The sequence below is a fragment of the Clarias gariepinus genome, chromosome 11 (genome assembly GCF_024256425.1).
Source record: "Clarias gariepinus isolate MV-2021 ecotype Netherlands chromosome 11, CGAR_prim_01v2, whole genome shotgun sequence".
NCBI lineage: Eukaryota > Metazoa > Chordata > Actinopteri > Siluriformes > Clariidae > Clarias > Clarias gariepinus.
In genome coordinates, this window is record NC_071110.1 from 29886770 (window position 1) to 29906726 (window position 19957).

At 35.4% G+C, this 19957-nt stretch overlaps 2 protein-coding genes across 3 annotated transcripts; both read right to left on the reverse strand.

Moving 5' to 3' along the window:
* Positions 1–998: 998 nt before the first annotated feature.
* On the reverse strand, positions 999–7665 carry cldn15lb (claudin 15-like b). 2 transcript variants are annotated; one of them, XM_053507579.1, is made up of 6 exons: positions 7584–7665; positions 6153–6390; positions 2686–2850; positions 2387–2468; positions 1599–1712; positions 999–1337 (listed from the first exon to the last, which is right to left on the reverse strand). In XM_053507579.1, the coding sequence occupies exons 2-6, from the start codon at positions 6367–6369 to the stop codon at positions 1250–1252; spliced, it is 666 nt and encodes a 221-aa protein (XP_053363554.1). In that variant the 5' UTR covers positions 6370–6390; positions 7584–7665; the 3' UTR covers positions 999–1249. The 2 variants fall into 2 exon arrangements, with proteins under 2 accessions (XP_053363554.1, XP_053363553.1); XM_053507578.1 differs by lacking the exons at positions 6153–6390; positions 7584–7665 and adding an exon at positions 5228–5767.
* A 2669-nt stretch (positions 7666–10334) lies between these two features.
* LOC128533277 (presenilins-associated rhomboid-like protein, mitochondrial) lies at positions 10335–16780 on the reverse strand. Its single transcript, XM_053507523.1, has 10 exons — positions 16664–16780; positions 15121–15310; positions 14915–15055; positions 14776–14824; positions 14600–14695; positions 12346–12495; positions 11956–12026; positions 10907–11008; positions 10716–10813; positions 10335–10604 (listed from the first exon to the last, which is right to left on the reverse strand). Exons 1-10 carry the CDS (start codon positions 16735–16737, stop codon positions 10490–10492), a joined length of 1086 nt encoding a protein of 361 aa, XP_053363498.1. The 5' UTR covers positions 16738–16780; the 3' UTR covers positions 10335–10489.
* Between the last annotated feature and the right edge of the window lie 3177 nt (positions 16781–19957).

The following is a 19957-nucleotide window of genomic DNA, read 5'->3' on the forward strand; positions in this document are numbered from 1 at the left end:
ATAAAATAAATAAAACATAAAAAGCAAAACATGAACGAATACATAATCATATTAATAATAATAAGTATTATTATTTATTCACATTTCTAAAAGAAAATAAGAAATGAACTAATTAAGTGCTAGTTTTAGTCAGTTTGACTAACATCAGATTGGAAAACATCACGTTATGTTTTGTTATTATTAAAAAAAATAAAGCAAAAAAAACTTAAATAGTTTATTAAAATTATTAAACTCTCTTCCAGAGAATCGTTTTTATAATTACTGCAGTTTAAATAAACTGACACCAGGAGGCGCAAGTTTATCCATAATGATTTATTCAGCTTCAACAAAAGTATTAAGAACAATTAAAATTTATTTCTCACTAAAATTCCGAAATATCATTCAACCCCATATATAGAAATCAAATACAGTAGAACCTCGACATACAAATTAAATCTGATCTGGTGGTGAGTCCTTACAGTGAACATTTGTATTGCAAAACAAATTTTCTAATAACGTATTTGTTCCAGCCATCCAAAAATATTATATTAATGTTAGTAATTTTCAACACTATAATCATGTATTTGCTTATAAAAACAAACCATTTAGTAAATGAAGTAAAATATTAAATAAATAGACATTAAACCTCACTTATTCTCAATTTATGACTTCTTTTGGCACCGGCTGTTTTTTTATCGATGATTTTTTAATTAATGAACTGTCCTTCTTGCTACCGTCCTTACTAACATCCTTGGGACCCATGATGCTCTGTCCTCACTATTCACACACATAAAAATAAAATAAAAAAAAACAGAAAAAAATTCATAAACACATTTCACTTGACTTTCCACTGATGCAAACAAATATTGACCAGCTCCCGGACGTTCACATTTGGTTCTGTACAGTTCGGTTCATTCGTTCCTTCACATTCCTTCATCTTTTTAATTCTTTTTTAATTCTAAAATTTGTAAACGAGGATATTGGTATGCTGAGGTTCCGTTGTACTTAACTAATTACCCCAAATTTAAAGATACATAAAAATAATTTATTGTTTTATTACTAAAAAAAAATGCAAAGCCCCATCAAAACAACAACAAGTCATAAAGGCAAAAACATACAGTCTCACAAACATTTATTCACATAAACAACGCAACGACATGATTTGTAACACCGTAAATAACACACACAAGCGCTCGCTCAAACAAAAAATTGTGAAGTAAAAATAGTTTTATAGACAATTTTCATTTCCAGAGTGGACGAGGCGCTGGGATCAGACGTACGCTCTGGCGCTGCTGCTTTCCGACTGCATACCTGCTTTATAGATCTGTTGATTGGCTGATGATGTATACCTGTAACCACTGACACACACACACACAAAACATTATTAGTGTGGACACTTCAACAGTTGTGTATAAATGTTCGCATAGAACTAAAAATTCCACTAAATATCTACTGAATTCCAAACCTCTATAAAAGACAAAACTACAAAAAAGGGAGTGTGCTCAAATTTCCAATACTGCAGCTCAGCCACTGCGGCGAGTCTGCTACCAAAGATGCACACTTCCCCTTCCTTGGTTCACAAGTCTATGTGTGTGTGTGTGTGTGTGGGAGATACACACCCTGCAGGTTTGGGTGAACTTGCTCTCTTGAATGATCCACACAGCATGGCTCCTCCCATAATCACACACACAGCCGCGGCCCATCCCAAATACAGACCAGTACCCAGCTCAAATCTATACACACACACACACACACATATATTATACACTCACATTATCCACAGTATATACAGTATATTCTTTCATCTTGTCTCCTTTTATTTCTAGCTAAATCATTTACTGTACTTTAGCCTCTACTGCAATAACACTGTAGCGTTTCCTGGCAGACGCAGAAAACCCATAAACACCGTGTTCACCTGCTCTTATCAAAGAGTTATTGTCTTATATCAACCGTTCGCCCGGGTCACTGCGGTTAACAGGCGAAAAAAAAATCAACAATAAGATGGTGTGATCGAGGTTTCCACCCTGTTCCCATCCTGACACTGGTTATGTTCCTACAGCACTTCCACTTCAAAGTCTAAAACGTTTTATCCAGACGTGGTTGCGTTTAATATCAGAACGTCTGAGAAACAGGACAACTCCTGTACTGGCTTTATTTATATCTGTTATAAACAGCTTTCCCTACACCTACCTCTAGTTTCTTTGTCTTACTTGATGTTGAATGACGAGTTAAAATAGAAAAGTCTTGCAAGTTGACTGTTACGGAGCACTAACACTGGAGACTCCTTCCACAAATAGAGAATAAACATCACCTAATAAAAAAAACCTCCTTACAAATACACCTTCTGGCCAATCAGAATTCACGAGTGTTTGTGTTTCAGTGTGTGTGTGTGTGTGTGTTTGCTCACTTTGTTCCTTCGGGATTGGGTTTATTGAACTCCTGAACGATGCGCGATGCATACCACGACACAGCCGTCAGCACGCACAAACCTAAAACACACAAACACTGTTAACATTTTACACACTTTTTACACTCAGATACATAGCGTGTGTGTGTGTGTGTGTGTGTGTGTGTGTTATATGCGTGTGAGAGAGTGTGTTTGTGTGTGTGTGTAAGTGAGTGGCTGTGTTAGTGTGTGTGTGTGTGTGTGTGTGTGTGTGTGTGTGTGTGTGTGTGTGTGTGTGTGTGTGTGTGTGTGTTACACACCGGACAGTATAAACAGCAGTCCAGCAGTGAGCATGAGTCGTCCTTTACTGGTATCCTTCATGTCGCCCAGTTTGGTGCACTTCAGTCCCAGGACAGAGAGGAGGATGGAGGCAAGGCCAAGCAGCAGGGCTATGATCATCAGAGCACGACATGCCTGCACATGGACTAGACACACACACACACACATATTTAACATCACATCACAATAGTGATAAAGAACATGTAATAATACAATACAATACGCACAATATTTTTAACAAATATAATCAAATAAAGAATAAAATCAATACATTTGTTTGTTCAGACCTCAACGTATACAGTATCTATCTGTGAATGGTTAAAAATGTGTCAAAAAACTGAAAGATACAGTAAAGCCAATAATTTACAAAGAATATAAAAGCTAGAAAAGGTTTAAGCATGATGTAAATACAGAATTTTGTCTAATAATAAGTCTGTTTTTTTTCTTTTTTACCCACCTGAACATTTATGAACAAATCAAAAAGTACGAGAAAAAAAAAAAAAATATATATATATATATATATATAAAATACAAACAATAAACTAGGGAAACACATGCTTCCTCCGAGACACGTGAGGCCAACCGACTTCATCTTTTCAAACTGCTGTTCCTGCTGCATCATAGGATGTAAGCGTGATAATCAAAAGAAAGCACTATCTGCCCTCTTCTACATACACTACACAAGAAAAAGGGCTCACTGACCCCTGGGATTAGCTACGGCTGCTGTGATTGACAGGGAGACAATGAAAAGCAATGTCCAATTTGGCATCACTGGGATTCAACTATACAATTTAGTTTAAATGATTTTTTTTGTTTGTTTCTTTTAATTTTAACCCCTTAGTCACTAAACCCAAAAACTTAATCTCAGACCTTTAGTTACTAATTCTAGTCCTTTAATTACTATTTTCAATCAATAATCTCTAATCTCATCTGTTTAGTCTAACCCCAAACCCTAATCTCCAATCCCAAACCTTACTATCTTTTCCCAATCCCTTAATCACTCATTTAAAAGTACAATATCTAATCACAGCCCCTAATCTATAATCCCATCTCTTTAATCTAATCCCTTAGTCACTAATACTAATGTCATAGTCACTCATTTCAAACCATAATCTTTAATCCCAGCCCCTAATCTCTTTACGACTCTTTTATCCCTAATGTCAACCCTGTAGTTTAATTCCAAATCCTAATCTCTAATTTTAATTCATAATCTTAAATTCCAACTAATTAATCCTTAACCTCTAGCACTAAGTAAAATCCCCAACCACTATCTGAACCAGTTTGAGAAATAAAAGAAAAAAATATGGCGTGTTTTTTTTTTTTTTTTGCCAAGTTCAACTTAAGAAAGCAATCATCCAAAATGAAAAGATTAAGATGATTTCTGATACCAGCTAATAATCTGTGTTTTTTAGGAATCCAGTATTGTATTATTTATGCCGTACTGTATTTCAAAACTTCCAATTGTTTTTGGATCAGTGCCACATTTTCCATTATTTCGAATTACACACACTGTGCACAAACCAAAAGTGAAGCTATAAGCTATATTTAAAAAAATTAGTTATCTTAACAAGTCAACCAAGTGTATTATCTTACATACTGTCAAATGTGGCCAGCATTTTCTATTATAAAATTACAGTATATTAAATAGAAGATTATTAAACTAATTTCTAGAAACATGATTGTCCTCTATTGGCTATTAGATTTACTTCTGTCTAGGTGTTAAAAAAATAAAATGTTAAGCTTTAACTTAGTTAACAAAATGGCCAGAAATAGGTTAAAAGAGGGTAATATTTTGTATACTAAAATTTGAACATATTCAAAGTATTTTCACTTGTTAAGATAAAGTTTTAGGGTGAATGTAAAGTTGAAGTTATGATTTAGTAAGATAAGGCGGTTTGTTAAGAAAAATGACTAAGAACCATAAATGGATGACGACAGGGTGGTGCTTGTGTTTAACATTACTTTTGAATGTTGAATTAATTTATTTGCATTTGAATTTGCTATTTAAACAGAAGTTCAACATTCAAAAGTAGCGGTAAACAAAATTCCCACCCTGTCGTCATCCATTTATGGTTCTTAGTCATTTTTCTTAACAAACCGCCTTATCTTACTAAATCATAACTTCAACTTTACATTCACCCTAAAACTTTATCTTAACAAGTGAAAATACTTTGAATATGTTCAAATTTTAGTAAGATTACAATATACAAAATATTAACTTATTTAACCTATTTCTGGCCATTTTTTAAACTAAGTAAAACTAAGTAAACAGTTAGTAAAAAAAAAACTTTTACTTTCTTTTAAAAAAAGGAAATTTTTTATAATAATAATAATAATAAAATAAAAATAAAAATAATAATAATAATAATAATAATAATAATAATTATTATTATTATTATTATTATTATTATTGCACCATACTGGGGTATGAGCGCAAGGGAACCATAGACTCATAAGCTTTCTAATTAGGTAGTGAATGAATAAGTTCGGGGTACCAGAAAAGTGTATGTATGTGTGTGTTACCATCAAGTGCAAGCAAGGACTCGAAACTTCTGCAGTTGGTGATGCCTGTACTGTCCTGTGCACACGCCTGCCACAAGTTCAGATAAATCCGTCTGGATACGATCACGGAGCCAGAGAAGGACGAAACTCTCCAGTAGTTATTCGCTAAACTCGCCGCACTCAGCAGGCAGCCACCCACACACAAGAAGAAGCCCAGTAACTCCACCGCCATTGACATGATCGCACACACTCTTCAGCAAAAATGGTACGCAGCTAACAGCTAACAGCACAGTGCAATAACAGGGCCCTCCTAAGCGTTAGCTGGTACAAATCTTCAAGCTGATGCTACAACAGAGCTCCCATACAAATACTTATGGAAAGATACAAACAGATGATACGCACTGGCCTACAGTACAACACACTCTAATAACACGCTACAGCCACAAAAAAATAAAATAAAATAAATTGTTAAGAAAGTGCAAATAGTCCGCCAGCCTTCTCTCTGTGAGTGTGTGAGAAAGGGTGTGTTAAGAGGACTTTACACAGGAGGGCCATAAACTCATAAACCTAAGATCTGCCCACGGTTACCATGACAACACCCTGACCCGATGAAGATGTTGTTGATGATGATAATGCATGGGGAAGTCAATCTAGGTTTCGATTAAGCGGGCGTTCTCTAAAGGTTTATAGTTTGCCTTATCAGTGTGATCACATGATTTTAAAGAGTGACACATGCTGTGGAGGGAGGAGCTTAGGTTGTCTAGTCAGACAATGACAAACCTGATCTTACAACTATGATGACAGCCTGTGTGAAACTACGTTTTTTCCCTGTAGGACTTATTTGTCCAAAGTGAGACAGATGGGTGTGTCTCTGAGTATCACTGGTGTTTTATGTGTGTAAATGTATATATGTGTGTGAGTGTGTATACGTGTGTGGGTGTCGCACCAGGCAGCCCCAGTATGGTCGGGTGTGTCACACATTGGACCCCTAGGTTGTTGGAACTGCAGCTTTTCCATAAGCCTTCATACGTTGAGCTGCTCTTTATCACTGACTCTTTGTTGGAGTGTATTCTCCACACGTTTGAGTTTGTGCTGCTTGACTCCAGGCACCATCCGAGAATGGCCAGGACCAGGCCCATCACCTCCACCATTACCTCCGCCATCACGCCAAAGAAATTCAGAAACTGAAATAAACAAATGGAAATTTGATGCTATACAGTAGGTCAAAAAAATCTGTTGGAAAACTGGAAAGTTTATCCTTTTCAGTTAATGCTACAACAGAGAATCTTTAATCCCAACCATATAATCTCTAATCCCAAGTTTTTGAACTTTAATCCCAACCCTTTGGTCTAATCCCAACCCCTTAGTCACCAATCCCAAACCCTAGTCTCTCATCATAACCCACTTAACCTCTAATACCAATTTGTTAATCTCTAATCTGACCCACTTAATCTCTAATACAACTCTTTAATCCTCCAACTACTAATCTCTAATCCCGACACAATTTATCTATAATCTCAACTCTTTCTTTTCTCATCCTCAATCTAATCCACAACCATGATATAAATTCCCAACCTCTTAATCATTAATCCCAAATGCATATTCCGACCAATTTTTTTAATCTTCAATTATAACCCATCAGTATCTAATTCAAAATCCTGTTTGTTAATCCTAACCCCTGATACCAAATTTGCAAAGCAAATTGATAAATGTTGCTTGAAGATGATATTTGAAAATAAGGTTTATGGTGGGTTGGACTTCCGTTGTATAAAAAAGTAAACATGGATAATTGTATAGGTCCATGATTTATTTATAATAAAACTATTATTTTAATCCAAAATCACAACCATAAACTAATACATTCTAATTCCTAGTCCTAGACCAAGGATGGAATTAATGCTATTTAAGTGTCAAAAACACACACAAAAAAAGGTTTGTTGTTAACACATTACCCTTGCTTTAAGTCATTTCTTTCAAGTTCCACTATAAATGTCCATAAATCCACTGGGACTTTTTTAATTGACCTTACCTGACCTTAACTTAATTCGGAGGAAAACCACGTTTTTAATGGTGGCATATGTAACATAAAGAGGAGCTTATACTAACTTAGGAACCAGAGACAGGCTAGGAAAAAAAAAAAAAAAAAGATCCATTGCTAATACAAGAGGTACAGGAAAAGCTAACACTAAGAGATTTTTTGTGATTATAGCGGTTTTGAAACTTACATTAATTCTAATTTAGTGAGTATGTCTTTATTTAACCTTAATTTTATACAGACAAATCACATTACAAAACTCACAGTTAATACAATACAGTAGTCGCAGTATCAGCGAAAGTGATTATTCTGATCATTTTTCCGTGTAAGAGCTAAACCTACCTGTTCTCCTGAGCGTTACGCAGTGGGTGATTCTCTCTATGTCTCAGGTCATGTAAGTCACTGTGTTAATATTGGCTTTGGGTCAGTGACCCCTAAATCAGAGCAGCTAAACACAGCGCTAGTGGATTTTGTTCAGAAAGCCTAGATGTGTGTGAGGAATGATTACCCCATCACAACAAACCTGAACTTCTAAATTGTAACTCCTGACACCACATATCTAAAAATAATCCAGAAACTCTCATTTCCAAACTCCGTAACCCTACTTTCATGCTTTCACTGAGAAACCTATAAGCCACCCTACAGTATATCCCCACTTCATCATACAAACATCAACACTTAAACTGTCCTAAACCTTAACTACTAACCAATCTCTAACATCATTAACCCCACACCTTAACGCCAGAACTGTAATCTGGCCCCTAAATCCTAACCCCCGTTCTTCAACTTTTATCTAATAAACTATAAAACTTAATCCCCAACATTAGCTTCCAAACCCAGAACCATAATACATAACTATAACATAAAATCCTTAAAGCTAATTCCCCATCTTATTGCCTAAACCTTTCCTTCTGATCTCTGATATCAACTCCCAAATTCTCAACTTAATACTAATGCATACCCATTGGTTTTAAGACATATTAGATAAGACCTAATTCCAACATTAATTCCTCCAAACTCCAAATTCTAACCTTGGTCCTGAATTCTCACAGTCTAAATTTTAATCTTTAAATCTAATTTAAAATTTAAATTAAAAGCTAATTCCTATCATGAACTTCTTTCAAATCTCAAAACCCTAAATCCTAATTCTTCTACACCCCTTTAATAGAAAGAACCTTTCTATTAAAATGATTTATAACCATAACTTTTAAATTATATTCTCTAAATCCTAATCTAAACATACATTTTACTTTCTAACCCTTGAAGCTTTATTATGAACAAACACCCAACCATAACACTTCCTCTACAGCCATTAACTCCCAGTCTTTCACCTTAATCCCAACATTTTTAACAAATAATTCTTGAGGCCCAACTTTAACTTCTAACCTCTAACTCATAACTCTTTTCCCCCAACCTTATCTTTTAACCTCCAATCCTTAACTTCAAACCCCCAACCCAAACTTTTAATTAGTTACCCTTAAATCATAATTTCCAACCTTATCTTTGAACGTCTAATTGCATTACTCTCAATCCCAGTTTTAGATTTTAATCTCTAACCCATAATTATTAATCCCAACTTCAACTTCTAACCTCTAACCCAAAACCCTTCATCACCAACTATCACTTTTAACCTAACTCATAATTCTTAATTCCCAACTTTAACTTCTAACCTCTAACCATTAAATCCTAATTTCCAACTTTTAACCTTCAACTTCTAACTCTTAATCCTAAATCCTGTAATGTTTAACTTCTAAGCCGTTAAATGTTAATTCTGAAACTATGAAAGCCCAAACTTAATTTCAGGTTTGTTATGGCAAAAAAGTCAACATAACCAGAATGATACAAATGAGTTAGTACAGTGCACTGTTTAGACAAGCAGGTGAGGCAAACTGGTGATTTTGTCCCACAGGAGAGATTTTAATGGAAGATTTTGACATCTTATCATACTGAAAATAGTATTATACTGAAAAAATAAATGGTTCACGAGGATGGAGTGTGTGTGCTTAAGTGTCATCATGGTCAATCATTTACATTTAACTGGGATCAAAGTTCTTCAACTGAAACTGCAGCTATTGAATAATACAGCAGTTTACATACACTTGCTTCACAGCAGACTACACATCATCATGCAATACTCCTGGTTTCAATTACAGTTATAGAATAAAATAATAATAGTATAGACATTGTTTTATGATGTCACACATTCATATGTAAAGTTTCACCTTTATTATTATTATGTTTTCTTCTTATATCAGAAATAAGTTCAGAGCATTAAGATTTAGACAATAAATCAAGCTTCCCAATGAGATGTAAAGCTGTTTTCTTACAATGTCCATTGTTAAAAGTGCGACATAATTACAAAACTGAATTTAACTGAAAGTGATTCTGAGAGAAATAAAATGTAATACGAAAAATACTGATTATCTTATGTAGTTATAAGGAAGCACTTAATTGTAAATACTTGTTTATTTAACTTTAAACACTGGGTAATTCAAATTATATATAAATTAAAGTTAATGGTTTTGAAAATTCTAAACTTATAAATGTTAAATTTGTGAATCAACTGTGCAAGATTTGTGTGAATTATTCTGTAGGTTTATAATGCAGACAAACACACTGATAAAAACCATAACACTCAAACATAAATTAAACAGCATTAAAATGTGCATGTTCTAAAGTTAAATAAATTGTATACTTTAACATTTTAATTTAATACTAATAATGCATTTTTTAAAAAGTAAAACTCATAGATGTCTATGGAACATTTTACGAAGGAGTCTCCATACTTAAACCATAGTCAGTTTACAAACCATTCTAGGATATTAACTAGAATCAATGTACTGAAACATTTTCATAAACATTGCTAAACACAAAATGCATCTATAAACTGTTTTAAAAAATTACATTTTATTACTTTCATTAATAAAAATTAGCAACAAAATGCTAAACTTTTGCAGTTTTAGTGTTTAGTTACACATCAGTGCTGATTGGTCATCTGTTCTAGCCAATTACTATGACACCGTTAGCTGGCAAACAGAACTAACTCTAAATATAAAAACTTAAATAAAAACAATAATAAAAAAGTAAACCACACAATGTAATAAACATTTTATTTATAGTCCAAAAGACAAGGGAAATAAATTTAAATCACATCTCATTCAATCATACACACACACTGTACACACGCATTCCTAATAAACTGGTGTTTATTATGTAGATCCAGGGTAATACATTTTGCCCGTGATGCTCTAGAGGGATCCGTTGCCGCCGGTGCCAGGTCCTCGCGTCCGGAAATCGTGCCAAATTTTCACCAGCCATTCTCTGTTCTTCCAGATGAGCTCATTACCGTAGTAGATGTACCAGCTTCACACAAACAAGGAGGGAGACAAAGACAGATTAAGTTATAATTGTATGAATAAATGTACAGTGCTGAAACGATTGGGTGTGTGCGTTGGACTTAAGTGTTTCACTTACATGCCAAACAAAGCCCCTCCTAAATGAGCAGCATGATCAAAAAAGCGCCATCCCATAATAAAGCCTGCTGTATCCAGGGCAATGATGGCTTTCAGTGCCTGGTTTTAAAAAATAAGATCACCAAAGATATCAGGAAATAAAAGATATTTGAGATTACTTTTGTAGTGTGTATATGTGTGTGTGTATCTCACATTTCCTGCAGTGAAGGTGTACATAGGGAGGAAAATGATGGCCAGTTTAGCTTCAGGAATCTTTGTGCAGACAGCAGCGAGCACAGTCATAATCGCTCCAGACTAACACACACACACACACACACAAAGACATGAAATCGAAATTAATGTAAAGAATGTGACGCTTTCAATTGGAAAACATTTAAAGCAGTAGCACCACCTAGTGGGTGGAATTTTCACTAACTTAACCCCTAAAGTATTTAAATAACTGTTCAATTATAAAAAAAGTGAAAAAAAAGTTGAGCTTTGGCTGAAGTAATTTACATTTTTATGGTTACTGAAAAATTTACATCTTTGACATTATTTAAATCACTATAAACAAAATCACTATCTTTTACAGATATAAATATATACAGTATATGTATAAACTAGTTCACTAGGATGCTATACAGTCATTTACATTTAGGCATTTGGCAGACACTCTTATCCAGAGCGACTTACAAAAAGTGCTTTAATAGTTCAGTCAGTGTTATGATGAAGTCATTTAGATAACTAGCTAGCTAGCTGGCTAGTTGATCTGTCTTCTATTAAATGTTAATAGAGCTAAACTGGATGTATATAAAAATATTAGCTAATCAATGATAGAACTACATGAACTTTTTATAATTTTATGAAAGGTTTTGCCTCAAAAAAATTAAATAATATTATCTAAGTGCTAATCTACAGTGACTATGACTGATTTTAAATGTAAATAATTACAGTTATTAATAATGTCCTTTCAAGAATATTGTGTATTATTTTATCTCAGGAACCTATATATAAGTAATATGTAAATATTGCAATCTTTTGTAAATTACCGTAGAAAGAGTGGGAAAAAAAAACTTTAAAAGATGCTATTCTGGGAAAAAATAATACATTTTTGAAAGGTGACAGTAATGCTTACTTCACACCATCATGTCACGGATTATCTACTTCAAACACCACACTCTTAGGATTTTTATTTCTTTTGTTTTCCAAAATTGTCATTTTAACATTCAGAATAAAATATTCATGAAGTTTAAAATACTCACCGCTCCTAACGAAGGCCCCAGCCTCCCTGTTAGTGTTTTACTCATGTAGCTAGCAAACGATGAGACAACACCTAAAAAAAAAGAGGGGTAGTTCAATTCTCGCACTACAAAAGTCACCGTGACTTACAGTATTATCATCACACTGGTTCAAACCCTTAAATAACCGTGTCTCATTCAGTATGTCAGTGTTTATTACCACTATCTAGGAGGCCTGTAGCTCATGAAATATGAAGTCTCCACTGTGTTAGCTCAATACAATAGATAATATAGATACCGGGAATGGGGGCATTGTTATGTGGTGGATCCTCTGAGATTTTCAGCTGTAATGAGAGTCTCAGAAATGCGCGCGCACACATACACACACACACACACACACACACACACACCTACCTGCGGACAGATAGACAGCGAGGAACTGCTCCTTTCCCATCATGCTCACTGCACTGGAGGAGAAACTCCACAACACATACATGTTGGCCGCCATGTGGAAGAATGAGAAGTGACTGAACGTGGAGAGCAACATGGGCCAACACAGTGCACCTAAACACACACACACACACACACAAACACACACACACAATTTATACTCCATTTGAATACCGGTTACCAAAATTAGATTGAAGCTCGAACAAGTAACTAGACCAGCTATCACTGAAAGTGATACCAAAAGTATATAATATAATAATTGTCTATTATTAAGATAATAGTGTGTTGAAATTATAATGGGTGTTAAGATTATAATTTGTGAGTGCTGAGATTATACAGATGCATCTCAATAAATTAGAATATCTTCGAAAAGTTTATTTATTTCCGTAATTCGATTAAAAAAATGCAACTCATATTATATAGTTTCACTACACACAGACTGATTTACTGTATTTTAAGTGTTCTTTTAATTGTGATGATTACTGCTTACAGCTAATGAAAATCTAAAATTCAGAATATCAGAAAAAAAGTAACATATTGGAGACTCATGGTGTTGCACTCGAATTAGCTAATGAACTCAAAACACCTGCAAAGGTTTTCTGAGCCTTTAAATGGTCTCTCAGTCTGGTTCAGTGGGCCACAAAAGGTCATTACTAAAGTTCACAGTGTGCTGTATCCAATCACATTAATGGAAAGGTAATTAAAAAGAAAAGGGTGCACAAGCCTTAAATGGATTGTGAAATGAAGCCCATTCAAGAATTTTGGGGAGATTCAACAGAAGTGAAAAGCAGTTGGAGTCAGTGCTTCAAGAGCCACCACACACAGCCGTATCCAGGACGTGGGCTACAACTGTCACATTCCTTGTGTCACGCCACTCTTGAACCAGCAACAATGTCAGAGCTGTTTTGCCAGGGCTAAGGACAAAAAGGATTGGACTGTTGATTAGTGGGCCAAAGTCCTCTTTTCAGATGAAAGTAAGATAGGAGAGGCACAGAATCCAAGTTGCTAGAGGTCCAGTGTAAAGTGTGCAGTCAGTGGTGGTTTGGGGAGCCCCGTCATCTGCTGGTGTTGATCCACTGTGTTTTATCAGGTCCAAGGTCAGCGCAGCCGTCTACCAGGAAGTTTTAGAGCACTTCATGCTTCCCTGTGCTGACCAGTAGGACTTGGCACCTGCCCACACTGCCAAAAGTACTGAAACTACCTGGTTTAAGGACCTTGGTATCCCTGTGTTTGATGAACCAGCAAACGCACCTGACCTAAACCCCATAAAGAATCTATGTGGTACTGTGATAATTAAGATGCGAGACACCAGACCAGACAATGCAGAAGAGCTGAAGGCCACTATCAGAGCAACCAGGGCTTCCATAAAAACCTTAGCAGTGCCACAGACTGATCGCCTCCATGCCAAATTTATTTATTTATTCGTCTTAAGTAATATTTAAATTTTCTGAGATACTGAATTTTGGGTTAGCTTTTCGTTAGCTGTAAGCCATAATCATCAAAATTAAAGGAAATAAACATTTGAAATATATCAGTCTGTGTGTGATGAATCTGTATAATATGAGTTTCACTTTGTGCATTGAATTATGGAAATACATAAACTTTTTGATGATATTCAAATTTATTGAGATGCACCTGTAGTGTGTGTGGTCTGTTGTGTGATTATAATAAGTGTGTGTTGGGATTGTCATGAGTATGCTGCGACCATGATGAGTGTGTGTGGAGATTATAACAATTGCAGTCTCAGTCTCTAATGTGTGACTATAAAGAGTGTGTTCTAGGAATATAATTGTTATAATGTTATGGTATGTTGTGTGATTATAATAAGTGTGTGTCAGGATTGTAAATGAGTGTGTTTTAGGATTATACTGAGTGTTTGTTAAAGTTTATAATAAGTGCATGTTGGCTTTAAACCGAGCATGTGTTAGGATTATAAATGAGTGCGTGTTAGGGACTATAATGAGTGTGTTGGGATTATAATGAGTGAATGCTATAGATTATAATGAATGTCTATCAGACATTACAATGAGCGTGTGTTAGGGATTGTAATGAGTGCGTGTGAGGATTATATTTAGTGTTTGGGATTAGAATAAGCATGTGGTTGGGATTATAATAAGGGCGTGTTACGATTATAACAAGCGTGTCAGGATCATAATGAGTGTGTGGTTGGGATTATAATGAGTGCATGTAGGGATTATAGGCAGGTATGCTTACTTACTGGAGGCGGGGTTAGAGGTAAAGTACTTCATCATCAATCGCTGCAGAGACGGAATTCTCCAACAGCAAAACACCAGCGCGTTAGCAGCTATGATGCCTACACACACACACACAGTTGATAAGGAACTAAATACAAGCACAAAATTAGATGTGTGTTTGTTCGCATGTCTCCCTGACCTGTGACAGTCCTTTGTCCTTCAGTCAAACTGTTCCACCACTGATTGACCTAGTAATAATAATAATAATACACACTGTCATGAGCATCATCATCCACACACATTTCACCCCTTGATGTACCTGACAAACAAACACACACCTTTTTGCGCAGGTCTCCCTGTTTCTGTGGTCGCAGTTTGTCTAGCCAGTCGGCTCGCGCCTCGTCAAAGTAGCTCTGAACGCGAGACTTCAGACTCTCGTACTGCCAGATCGCTGCCGTGCCGAACGAGCAGCCTGTAAACTGAGCTGGAGTCAGTGACTAACCAATATACACACATACACACCTGTACACAACTCTCAACCTACCCCTATAGTGAACACCAGTGGCTTCACCAGTCTTCTTATCGATCTCTTAGGCTGTGATGGAGTGGGCGGTTCTATCACTGGAGTCCCGCCTTTTTTCTGCAGCACCTCTGCTTGCTCCGCCTCCATCTTTGGCTCCACCTTCTTCACCACTTTCCGAAAACCACATCTCTGCTGGTGAAGGAGAAAAAACCTGGCCAACACACACACACACACACACAAATGTGATTCACACTGATTTCAAAATAAATTTGTTTTTTTTTTAAACAAGAAATTGGAAAGTTTTCAGTTTGATCGACTGATCAGCCACAGATAGAAACGATTCTGTGCAGTGCAGATGCTTCAGAGAAGCACATTTTTATGGCGTTACATCATTAAAAATGCAGGTATTAAAAGCCACCGATCTGCCTTTTTACAAATTAGTCTTGAATCTACTCATGACACATGATAACACCAGTCTCAAAACACTGCGAGCGCTAATCAGTGGAAAATCTAATGCGTTACAGCCCCGTGGCTCACAGCCACTCAACCCATGCACTCACTGTCGAGTTAAAACTTAGATTTTCTTTTGTGTTTAATTTAATCGAAGTTAAATGTTACACTCTTGTAATTGAAGTTAGATTGTATTGTTGGTTTTTAACTTAGAAAACAAATGTTATAAGGAACAGGCTACATTTAATTACTTAAGGTTTACATTTTTTTTTATTTTTAATTTATAAAATCGCGACACTTATGGAAATGCAATTTTAATCAAATCGGCACCTGGGTATCGTAATATGGTATCAGGAAGTGACTGGTGGTTCACATCCCTACTCATAACATACAACAGATTTATATGTAATGACCAGAAAGTTAAATTCTACTCCAGCTTGAATCTGATTGGGTCGGAAGGTGTGGGTTAATTCCAGTGTGAGTCCCCAGCGTCAGAGCTTCATCATAGAACAGTCCGTTTTCTGACTGTTTGCTTACGATGTGTAATTTTTCATGATTGTGCAAGCTTATTTTCTGTTTTTTTTATTTTGTTAAATTTCAACAGTTTGAAGGATGCTAGGGTGTGTGTGTGTGTGTGTGTAGGTTTTAGTGTATGTTAGGGGTGGGTGGGGAGTTTTTCATTTGATCTATATTAGTAATAACAATACATTTAATTCGTTGTTTTTTATATGTTTATGTATGACAATTGTTCAATAAAATGTTTTGAAAAAAAAAACAAAGCAATTTCAACAGATAAAACAAAAAAGAGAAACCTTTGTCAAAGTGACAGTTTAAACAGTAACCACAACTTAAGCAAAACAGGAACTAACATGTTTCTTGTTATATAATAATTATTATTACTTTTAGATAACTTATTTACAGAAAACACATTAAAAATACCAGAAATGTAATGAAGAGTAAAGTGTTTAAAATGGACTAATACATGAAAACATGACACTGGGGTCACAGGAACATTTAGCAGACATTACATACAGATAAACGATAAATCCGAAACATAATTTTTAATAAATGAAGCGGGTTAAACTCTAAAATAAAAACTAGATTTAATAATTACCCGTTTCTCCGACTCGACTGTGTGATAAACTCCTCTTTAACCCATCTCACTACACATCCTCCTCTCCACGCCATGATAGCAGCCGCAGTCTACTTCCGGGTTACCATGGAGACCACACCCACTTCCGGATATTACATCATGCTGGTTTTGCTTTCTCGCTGAAAAAGTATAATTATTCTTAAAAAACATAATTTTTCTGTTATAAATATATTAATATAATTTTATATGATTTATTTTAGGATTTTGGAAAAGTATCACAATTCATTAAAAAAAGAATCACGTTTGCGTTTGCTCTTTTAGAATGGTGTGTAATAAATAATAATAACATCAACAACAACAACCATAATAATAATTACGTCATTTATTTAATTTAAAGAGCTCACGTATTTGCTTAATTGACCAAAGTCTCATTAATTCAGATAGTAGTTCAAATCAAACCTGGACTTGTGATGAAGTTTCTTGTAAACAGCTGCTTACTTGCTGCTTGTCAACATTCAAGACTGGCAACTGCTTTATGTGATGAGTAGGGATGTGACTCAGCAGTATATTTTGTCAATATTGCAATTCTTTAAGTAATTTATAAATATCCGCCCCACTAGGTGGCCCTGAGAGCAGGCACAGTTTTAACTCCAGCAGCGGCAACGTGCAAAGTTTGCAATGGAGTTGAATTTATTTAATAGTCATTTTAACTCACTCGCTCATTGTCTATACCGCTTTATCTTTGATATAGAGTCGCGGAGGACCTGGGGCTTATCCCTGGAGAATAAGGAGACTATAGGTACACTCTGGAGGGGATGCCAATCCATCGCAGGGTCCACTTATACTTATCCAGAGCGACTTACATTTTTATCTCATTATACATCTGAGCAATTGAGGGTTAAGGGCCTTGCTCACGTACTTACATGCTCATTTATTTACCACATGCAATTTGGGAACGTCAGTTAGCCTAATCTTAAAGTCTTTAGACTGTGGGAGGAAACCAGAGTACCCGGAGGAAACCCACCAAGCACAGGGAGAACATACACACTCCATGCACACAGACCCGAGACGGTAATTGAATTCTGGCCCTGGAAGTGCAAGGCGACAGTGCTAACCACCATGCTGCCATTATTTAATTATTTAAGTTTTTATTGCTTTTACATTTATATACTGTACTGACATTAGTTTTTTCTTACATTCTTTATATTTACATTTGGAAAATAATACTGTGAACTGTAACAAAAAATATTTTTGTTGATGTCAGGTTATTTGTAAGAGAATGGTGATGAAGAGAATTTCAGCCTTAGGCCCCAAGAACTGACACTACTCATAAATGAACTTTTATAGACGTCTTCAAGCACAGTACGGTGATGAGACTTCGCAGTGACAATTAAATGTCCCAGTTTGACTTAAAAACTCCTTGTATTATTTATGATTAGTATAATTATTATTATTACTTATGGTTTATGCATTGCTTTTTCATTGTTATATATGTTTTATGTAAATTGTGATAAAGTATTTTTTTAATGTTGGATATTTGGATAGAATAAATAAATGACTTTAAGATACAAAGTTCTACCAAGAAAATTAATTATATAAAGGATTTGATTAAGCTTTCATATCATTTTAAAAGTTTGTAATTCGTAATTTGTCATCTTTTATATAGGCCTATATGTTTAGATACATATAGAAAATTTTCACAATAATTTTCAGAGCTGATCAATTAGATCACAGGGATGTACAATAACTTGCAAGCATTATTTATTAACTTTATGATATAATTTAAATATTTTGTCAGGCTCTAACATCACATTACGTACAATAATTTCTTTTAAACTTTTAAAGAGACGAATGCCTTTAAATTCACTGAATAGAATGATGGTAAATTGGCCACAGTTACAGTCTATAGATTTTTCGCTTGTGTATATAGAGTGTGTGGATCCCCAGAGGGGTTGTGAATTATTATAATTATTATTTTTTTTTTTATACAGTTGCAGTGGTAAAAATCACAATCTGCCATATGTGGAATTTCCACATCTGCAAAGCGCTGATGTGAATCCAGTGTCAAATCAGGAAGACACCTTGCATACACAGTGGGTCATATGGAAATCATAAGTATACAAATTAAATCAGCAGTGTATAACTGCTATATAGTGCACTCTGATCACTGACAGTGGACTAAACACTGCTGAGTTATCTCTGTGTGTGTGTGTGTGTGTGTGTGTGTGTGTGTGTGTAGTGAAGCTATTTTTAATTCCTGCTGCCTCAGCATCTATCTGTACATCTGCAGCTCACCTCACGAACCCCCCCCCCCCCCCGCCACACACAGACACACACTCAGACTTACTAAACCCTGCAGCTATTTTTATAACACACAGTGTCACCATGTCCATTGAGTAACACAGTTGATTCCTAGAACCTTAAGAAACTTCCCTCTAAATTTTGAATCATTATTCAGTATTACATATTTATCATTATTATTATAAATAATGGTTGTTATACATTATGTTAACAATCTTTACATAAGAAAGCTTTACTGCCAAAAGTGATTAAGGGGCCAAGCACTTTTGTAGCTCCATTCCTATAAAAGCTGAAGAAGACCAGAATCATTCAGGACCATCAGCACTTGTTCTCAAGGTGGAATGCATCAATCATTTCCAGTTGCTGTTCCACATTGCAAATGAACTCAAAGCTAGGTTGTTAGCATCGGTCATCTGGAAATTAAAGCTTTAAATCATAGATGGACTGTTGATTCAATTCAATTTTGATTCGATTTTTGGGCATTGCGATTTTCAATTCAATTCAGTTCAATAACACTAATGCTTATGTATACTTCTTACATTTTATAAAGCATAAAAAACTACTTATTGTAACTACTAAATATTGAAATGCTGTGTATCTTGTGTTGCTTATTGTTTAAATGCCATATTTAATAAAATCACTAAAATGTAAAAATGCTTATCTCCTGCTCCACACTCCAGTCCAGTAGGTGGCAGTATTGCTCCAAACACCTCTTTTTCTTCTTCTTTGTCTTTCGGCTGTTCCCTTTCAGGGGTCGCCACAGCGAATCATCTGCCTCCATCTAACCCTATCCTCTGCATCCTCTTCTCTCACACCAACTAACTTCATGTCCTCTCTCACTGCATCCATAAATCTCCTCTTTGGTCTTCCTCTAGACCTCCTGCCTGGCAGTTCCAACCTCAGCATCCTTCTACCGATATATTCACAATCTCTCCTCTGAACATGTCCAAACCACCTCAATCTGGCCTCTCTGACTTTATCTCCAAAACATCTAACGTGGGTTGTTCCTCTGAT